Raw genomic sequence first — 9,026 nt, 5'->3', positions numbered from 1 at the left:
GACGGCATTGAAAATAAGAATTTGTTCTTTAACTGACTTGCCAGGTTAAATAAAATGTAACTTGTACATATCCACTGTATACATGAATTGCTGCAAAGCTGCTTTCTGTTTAGTCACCTCTTTGGTCCTGTTCTCATGGGTCAAGTAAAATCACGTGATTGGTTGACAAATAGTCTCCTCCCACAATGCAGGCGATGTCTGCTAGTTGGTGAGGAGCAACTGCAGAAACGTTGCAGTCAACGTCATGACCTTCGATCACGTGGTTGTTGTAAAGTTCACGCAGTCGACATGGAGGCTCAAGTCTGACAATTTATTTCCCCATAATGCAACACACTTTGAAAGGCAGTGACCAATGAGTTATATCAAACTTGACAAACGTGATCTACTCAAACGCGCCCAGTGGCAGACAGACGGGTCAACACAGAGATGAATCAGAAATGAGATGAATCAACAACATGTTGTCTCCTCCTAGAGCCCTAATGTCTCCTCCTAGTCAGGATAATACTGAGCCCTAATGTGTCCTCATAGTCAGGATAATACTGAGCCCTAATGTCTCCTCCTAGTCAGGATAATACTGATCCCTAATGTCTCCTCCTAGTCAGGATAATACTGAGCCCTAATGTCTCCTCCTAGTCAGGATAATACTGAGCCCTAATGTCTCCTCCTAGTCAGGATAATACTGAGCCCTAATGTCTCCTCCTAGTCAGGATAATACTGAGCCCTAATGTGTCCTCCTAGTCAGGATAATACTGAGCCCTAATGTCTCCTCCTAGTGGCCTATTCAGGATAATACTGAGCCCTAATGTCTCCTCCTAGTCAGGATAATACTGAGCCCTAATATCTCCTCCTAGTCAGGATAATACTGAGCCCTAATATCTCCTCCTAGTCAGGATAATACTGAGCCCTAATGTGTCCTCCTAGTCAGGATAATACTGAGCCCTAATGTCTCCTCCTATTGGCCTAGTCAGGATAATACTGAGCCCTAATGTCTCCTCCTAGTCAGGATAACACTGAGCCCTAATGTCTCCTCCTATTGGCCTAGTCAGGATAATGCTGAGCCCTAACGTCTCCTCCTAGTCAGGATAATACTGAGCCCTAATGTCTCCTCCTTGTCAGGTTAATACTGAGCCCTAATGTCTCCTCCTAGTCAGGATAATACTGAGCCCTAATGTCTCCTCCTAGTCAGGATAATACTGAGCCCTAATGTCTCCTCCTAGTCAGGATAATACTGACCCCTGATGTCTCCTCCTAGTGGCCTAGTCAGGATAATACTGAGCCCTAATGTCTCCTCCTAGTCAGGATAATACTGAGCCCTAATGTCTCCTCCTAGTCAGGATAATACTGAGCCCTAATGTCTCCTCCTAGTCAGGATAATACTGAGCCCTAATGTCTCCTCCTAGTCAGGATAATACTGAGCCCTAATGTCTCCTCCTAGTCAGGATAATACTGAGCCCTAATGTCTCCTCCTAGTCAGGATAATACTGAGCCCTAATGTCTCCTCCTAGTCAGGATAATACTGAGCCCTAATGTCTCCTCCTAGTCAGGATAATACTGAGCCCTAATGTGTCCTCCTAGTCAGGATAATACTGAGCCCTAATGTCTCCTCCTAGTGGCCTATTCAGGATAATACTGAGCCCTAATGTCTCCTCCTAGTCAGGATAATACTGAGCCCTAATGTGTCCTCCTAGTCAGGATAATACTGAGCCCTAATGTCTCCTCCTATTGGCCTAGCCAGGATAATACTGAGCCCTAATGTCTCCTCCTAGTCAGGATAACACTGAGCCCTAATGTCTCCTCCTATTGGCCTAGTCAGGATAATGCTGAGCCCTAACGTCTCCTCCTAGTCAGGATAATACTGAGCCCTAATGTCTCCTCCTTGTCAGGTTAATACTGAGCCCTAATGTCTCCTCCTAGTCAGGATAATACTGAGCCCTAATGTCTCCTCCTAGTCAGGATAATATTGAGCCCTAATGTCTCCTCCTAGTCAGGATAATACTGAGCCCTAATGTCTCCTCCTAGTGGCCTAGTCAGGATAATACCGAGCCCTAATGTCTCCTCCTAGTCAGGATAATAGTGAGCCCTAATGTCACCTCCTAGTCAGGATAATACTGAGCCCTAATGTCTCCTCCTAGTGGCCTAGTCAGGATAATACTGAGCCCTAATGTCTCCTCCTAGTCAGGATAATACTGAGCCCTAATGTCTCCTCCTAGTCAGGATAATACTGAGCCCTAATGTCTCCTCCTAGTCAGGATAATACTGAGCCCTAATGTCTCCTCCTAGTCAGGATAATACTGAGCCCTAATGTCTCCTCCTAGTCAGGATAATACTGAGCCCTAATGTCTCCTCCTAGTCAGGATAATACTGAGCCCTAATGTCTCCTCCTAGTCAGGATAATACTGAGCCCTAATGTCTCCTCCTAGTCAGGATAATACTGAGCCCTAATGTCTCCTCCTAGTCAGGATAATACTGAGCCCTAATGTCTCCTCCTAGTCAGGATAATACTGAGCCCTAATGTGTCCTCCTAGTCAGGATAATACTGAGCCCTAATGTCTCCTCCTAGTGGCCTATTCAGGATAATACTGAGCCCTGATGTCTCCTCCTAGTCAGGATAATACTGAGCCCTAATGTGTCCTCCTAGTCAGGATAATACTGAGCCCTAATGTCTCCTCCTATTGGCCTAGCCAGGATAATACTGAGCCCTAATGTCTCCTCCTAGTCAGGATAACACTGAGCCCTAATGTCTCCTCCTATTGGCCTAGTCAGGATAATGCTGAGCCCTAACGTCTCCTCCTAGTCAGGATAATACTGAGCCCTAATGTCTCCTCCTTGTCAGGTTAATACTGAGCCCTAATGTCTCCTCCTAGTCAGGATAATACTGAGCCCTAATGTCTCCTCCTAGTCAGGATAATATTGAGCCCTAATGTCTCCTCCTAGTCAGGATAATACTGAGCCCTAATGTCTCCTCCTAGTGGCCTAGTCAGGATAATACCGAGCCCTAATGTCTCCTCCTAGTCAGGATAATAGTGAGCCCTAATGTCACCTCCTAGTCAGGATAATACTGAGCCCTAATGTCTCCTCCTAGTGGCCTAGTCAGGATAATACTGAGCCCTAATGTCTCCTCCTAGTCAGGATAATACTGAGCCCTAATGTCTCCTCCTAGTCAGGATAATACTGAGCCCTAATGTCTCCTCCTAGTCAGGATAATACTGAGCCCTAATGTCTCCTCCTAGTCAGGATAATACTGAGCCCTAATGTCTCCTCCTAGTCAGGATAATACTGAGCCCTAATGTCTCCTCCTAGTCAGGATAATACTGAGCCCTAATGTCTCCTCCTAGTCAGGATAATACTGAGCCATAATGTCTCCTCCTAGTCAGGATAATACTGAGCCCTAATGTCTCCTCCTAGTCAGGATAATACTGAGCCCTAATGTCTCCTCCTAGTGGCCTAGTCAGGATAATACTGAGCCCTAATGTCTCCTCCTAGTCGGGATAATACTGAGCCCTAATGTCCCCTCTTATTGGCCTAGTCAGGATAATACTGAGCCCTAATGTCTCCTCCTAGTCAGGATAATACTGAGCCCTAATGTCTCCTCCTAGTGGCCTAGTCAGGATAATACTGAGCCCTAATGTCTCCTCCTAGTCAGGATAATACGGAGCCCTAATGTCTCCTCCTAGTCAGGATAATACGGAGCCCTAATGTCTCCTCCTAGTCAGGATAATACTGAGCCCTAATGTCTCCTCCTAGTCAGGATAATACTGAGCCTTAATGTCTCCTCCTAGTCAGGATAATACTGAGCCCTAATGTCTCCTCCTAGTGGCCTAGTCAGGATAATACTGAGCCCTAATGTCTCCTCCTAGTCAGGATAATACGGAGCCCTAATGTCTCCTCCTAGTCAGGATAATACGGAGCCCTAATGTCTCCTCCTAGTCAGGATAATAGTGAGCCCTAATGTCACCTCCTAGTCAGGATAATAGTGAGCCCTAATGTCACCTCCTAGTCAGGATAATACTGAGCCCTAATGTCTCCTCCTAGTGGCCTAGTCAGGATAATACTGAGCCCTAATGTCTCCTCCTAGTCAGGATAATACTGAGCCCTAATGTCTCCTCCTAGTCAGGATAATACTGAGCCCTAATGTCTCCTCCTAGTCAGGATAATACTGAGCCCTAATGTCTCCTCCTAGTCAGGATAATACTGAGCCCTAATGTCTCCTCCTAGTCAGGATAATACTGAGCCCTAATGTCTCCTCCTAGTCAGGATAATACTGAGCCCTAATGTCTCCTCCTAGTCAGGATAATACTGAGCCATAATGTCTCCTCCTAGTCAGGATAATACTGAGCCCTAATGTCTCCTCCTAGTCAGGATAATACTGAGCCCTAATGTCTCCTCCTAGTGGCCTAGTCAGGATAATACTGAGCCCTAATGTCTCCTCCTAGTCGGGATAATACTGAGCCCTAATGTCCCCTCTTATTGGCCTAGTCAGGATAATACTGAGCCCTAATGTCTCCTCCTAGTCAGGATAATACTGAGCCCTAATGTCTCCTCCTAGTGGCCTAGTCAGGATAATACTGAGCCCTAATGTCTCCTCCTAGTCAGGATAATACGGAGCCCTAATGTCTCCTCCTAGTCAGGATAATACGGAGCCCTAATGTCTCCTCCTAGTCAGGATAATACTGAGCCCTAATGTCTCCTCCTAGTCAGGATAATACTGAGCCTTAATGTCTCCTCCTAGTCAGGATAATACTGAGCCCTAATATCTCCTCCTAGTGGCCTAGTCAGGATAATACTGAGCCCTAATGTCTCCTCCTAGTCAGGATAATACTGAGCCCTAATGTCTCCTCCTAGTCAGGATAATACTGAGCCCTAATGTCCCCTCCTATTGGCTGGCTATCCAACCCTGAACAATCCGTAGTAGATCGACTAACTTTAATAACCTGATCAGGTATTATTGGTCGAGGGAACCACGTGACATCACAACTTCAATATTTTTATTAGAATGTCATTTAATACAATATATTATCCATGTAGACCAGGTGGGGGTCCAGCTCGTTCCACGGAGGGCCTGGCGTCTGCAGGTTTTAGGCTCTTCCTTCCAGTTAAGACCTAGACAACCAGGTGAGGGTGAGTTCTTGACTAATTAGTGACCTTTAATTCACCAATCAAGTACAAAGGGGAGGAGGGAGAAACCCCTTCAGACACTCGGCCCTCCGTGGAACGGGGTTGGGGACACCTGAGCCAGACCATCAAAAAAGCATCAGAGTACAAAAACTGTTTTTAGCTGAATTTATAACAAGGTCATGATCTTGGGCATGAACTGTTTTTAGCTGCGTTTGAACAGAATTTATAACAAGGTCATGATCTTGGGCATGAACTTAAAATACACAGAACTAAACGATTAGATGTTTAAACGTCTTCTAGAAAACAAAAACAAAAAAACACTGAAAAGCAACAAATCCCACAACCATATTTTGGTGGACAGCCTGGATATGGACCATTTCTATATTCCTGAGCGTTCGTCCGACTCGTCCGACATGTTCGCCACCGACACCGCGACCCGGTCAGAGAGGCTCTCGGCATTAAGAGCTTTAAACGGCTCAGTTACTCAGGAATAAAGAGCTCGGAGACACTCGGTTAAGAGCTTTAAACAGCTCAGACGAGTGAAACGACCTAATGGCAACCTATTCCCAACACAGGGGCCTATGGGGCCTGGGCTAAAGTAGTGCACTATGTAGGGATTAGGGTGGCATTGGGGCCTGGGCTAAAGTAGTGCACTATGTAGGGATTAGGGTGGCATTGGGGCCTGGGCTAAAGTAGTGCACTATGTAGGGATTAGGGTGGCATTGGGGCCTGGGCTAAAGTAGTGCACTATGTAGGGATTAGGGTGGCATTGGGGCCTGGGCTATTGGTTCCTGGGTCTAAGTAGTGCACTATGTAGGGATTAGGGTGGCATTGGGGCCTGGGATAAAGTAGTGCACTATGTAGGGATTAGGGTGGCATTGGGTCCTGGTCTATAGTAGTGCACTATGTAGGGATTAGGGTGGAATTGGTTCCTGGTCTATAGTAGTGCACTATATAGGGATTAGGGTGGAATTGGTTCCTGGGTCTATAGTAGTGCACTATGTAGGGAATAGGGTGGCATTGGGTCCTGGGTCTATAGTAGTGCACTATGTAGGGATTAGGGTGGCATTGGGGCCTGGGGTAAAGTAGTGCACTATGTAGGGATTAGGGTGGCATTGGGTCCTGGTCTATAGTAGTGCACTATATAGGGATTAGGGTGGCATTGGGTCCTGGTCTATAGTAGTGCACTATGTAGGGATTAGGGTGGCATTGGTTCCTGGTCTATAGTAGTGCACTATGTAGGGATTAGGGTGGCATTGGTTCCTGGGTCTATAGTAGTGCACTATGTAGGGATTAGGGTGGCATTGGGTCCTGGTCTATAGTAGTGCACTATGTAGGGATTAGGGTGGCATTGGTTCCTGGTCTATAGTAGTGCACTATGTAGGGATTAGGGTGAGTCCTGGTCTATAGTAGTGCACTATATATAGGGATTAGGGTGAGTCCTGGTCTATAGTAGTGCACTATATATAGGGATTAGGGTGAGTCCTGGTCTATAGTAGTGCATTATGTAGGGATTAGGGTGAGTCCTGGTCTATAGTAGTGCACTATGTAGGGATTAGGGTGAGTCCTGGTCTATAGTAGTGCACTATATATAGGGATTAGGTGAGTCCTGGTCTATAGTAGTGCACTATGTAGGGATTAGGGTGGCATTGGGTCCTGGTCTATAGTAGTGCACTATATAGGGATTAGGGTGAGTCCTGGTCTATAGTAGTGCACTATGTAGGGATTAGGGTGGCATTGGTTCCTGGTCTATAGTAGTGCACTATGTAGGGATTAGGGTGGCATTTGGAACGTACTGTAGCCCCTCCAGTCTCCTCGACATTAGTGTTCACTGTCACAGGTGTTTTATTGAAATGTAAATCACAGTTGAAACCCTCTTCCCTTGTTCTATGAGAGGGGGAACTGTTTCTTAATGCACAGAGGACATTACACCTTAAAGGCAGTTTGTGGATGTACAACCTAAAACCCTCTTCCCTTGTTCTATGAGAGGGGGAACTGTTTCTTAATGCACAGAGGACATTAAACCTTAAAGGCAGTTTGTGGATGTACAACCTAAAGAGAGAGTACAACAGGTGTGTGTGTGTCAGGGTCTATGTAAAGGTGTGTGTGTCAGGGTCTCTGTAAAGGTGTGTGTGTGTGTGTATAGGTGTGTCTCTGTAAAGGTGTGTGTGTGTGTGTGTGTGTGTGTATAGGTGTGTCTCTGTAAAGGTGTGTGTGTGTGTGTACAGGTGTGTCTCTGTAAAGGTGTGTGTGTGTACAGGTGTGTCTCTGTAAAGGTGTGTGTACAGGTGTGTCTCTGTAAAGGTGTGTGTCAGGGTCTCTGTAAAGGTGTGTGTCAGGGTCTCTGTAAAGGTGTGTGTGTGTACAGGTGTGTCTCTGTAAAGGTGTGTGTGTGTACAGGTGTGTCTCTGTAAAGGTGTGTGTCAGGGTCTCTGTAAAGGTGTGTGTGTGTACAGGTGTGTCTCTGTAAAGGTGTGTGTGTGTACAGGTGTGTCTCTGTAAAGCTGTGTGTCAGTGGAAGCCGATGCGCAGCGCCTTGTTCTTGACCATGGTGAACTTGGAGACGAACACGGCGGCGTGGGCGGGGCTGACCAGGTAACGGTAGGTCTTGGTGACGGCGGGCGGAGGCTCGGCCGGGGTGATGGGAGGAGCCTGCTGGAGGGACGAGGCCGACGGGGAGAGGAACGCAGACGCACGAGTCACATAGTCCACCAGGCGACCATACTGCTGCTCTGACAACCACTCCCTCCCACTGTCACCCTGGGGGGGGGGGGGGGGAGAGAAATAGAGGAAGGGGGAGGAAGAGGGGGGGAGGAGAGAAATAGAGGAAGGGGGAGGAGAGAAAGAGAGGAAGAGGTTTAGTGATGTTTCCTGCATGTTCTGAAATCTGAATATTTTTGTTCACTGTAGTTGGCCAATAAACACGTCTGCTAAATGACCATATAGTGATCACCCTCCCCTCCCCTCCCTCACCCCTACCCTCACCCTCCACTCCCTCACCCTCCCCTCCCTCACCCCTACCCTCACCCTCCCCTCCCTCACCCTCCACTCCCTCACCCCTACCCTCACCCTCCACTCCCTCACCCCTACCCTCACCCTCACCTCCCTCACCCCTACCCTCACCCTCACCCTCCCCTCCCTCACCCCTACCCTCACCCTCCACTCCCTCACCCCTACCCTCACCCTCCCCTCCCTCACCCCTACCCTCACCCTCCACTCCCCCACCCCTACCCTCACCTCCCTCACCCTCCCCTCCCCCCCTACCCTCACCCTCCCCTCACCTCCCTCACCCTCCCCTCCCCTACACTCACAACCCCTACCCCCCCCCTACCCTCACCACCCCTACCCTCCCTCACCCTCCCTCACCCTCCCCTCCCTCACCCTCCCCTCCCCTCCCCTACACTCACAACCCCTACCCCCCCCTACCCTCACCACCCCTACCCTCCCTCACCCTCCCCTCCCCCCTCACCACCTCTCATCCCCCCTCACCCCTACCATCCCATCCCCCCTACCTCTACATCGTTGGTGAGTCTCTGCTGCTGCAGCGTGAGGGTCAGCGCTCCCAGGTGGTGGGGGTCTTGTTGACAGGCCACCTCGGTGATGGGGAAGGCCTGCTGTTGTGTGTCTTCAGACAGACTGACCACAAACACCACCTCCCCTGTCAGCAGCAGACACCCAGCATGCTCCTGGCCCGACCCGGACACGATCACCACCTCCAGGGACATGTGAACCTCTGGACGACCCAGGGACTGGAGCATCTTCCTGGGGAGTGGAGGGAGGAAGAGGAGACAGAGGTCAGCCGACAGATGAATATACAAGATCCCATTAGACCACATGACCAGTATGTCCATACAAATGTATACACACATGTTAAATCACTAGATATGTTGTACCTATTCAAACACTACCAC

At 48.5% G+C, this 9,026-nt stretch overlaps 1 protein-coding gene across 1 annotated transcript; it reads right to left on the bottom strand.

Annotated features, from left to right (window-relative positions):
- Positions 1-7,537: 7,537 nt before the first annotated feature.
- On the bottom strand, positions 7,538-8,873 carry LOC139405612 (intermembrane lipid transfer protein VPS13B-like). The gene is made up of 2 exons (XM_071148021.1): positions 8,628-8,873; positions 7,538-7,875 (listed from the first exon to the last, which is right to left on the bottom strand). The coding sequence occupies exons 1-2, from the start codon at positions 8,871-8,873 to the stop codon at positions 7,627-7,629; spliced, it is 495 nt and encodes a 164-aa protein (XP_071004122.1). The 3' UTR covers positions 7,538-7,626.
- Between the last annotated feature and the right edge of the window lie 153 nt (positions 8,874-9,026).

This window comes from Oncorhynchus clarkii, chromosome 3 (genome assembly GCF_045791955.1).
Source record: "Oncorhynchus clarkii lewisi isolate Uvic-CL-2024 chromosome 3, UVic_Ocla_1.0, whole genome shotgun sequence".
NCBI classification, from domain to species: domain Eukaryota; kingdom Metazoa; phylum Chordata; class Actinopteri; order Salmoniformes; family Salmonidae; genus Oncorhynchus; species Oncorhynchus clarkii.
The sequence above is the reverse complement of the archived record's forward strand: the minus strand, read 5'-3'. Positions and strand labels throughout refer to the sequence as shown.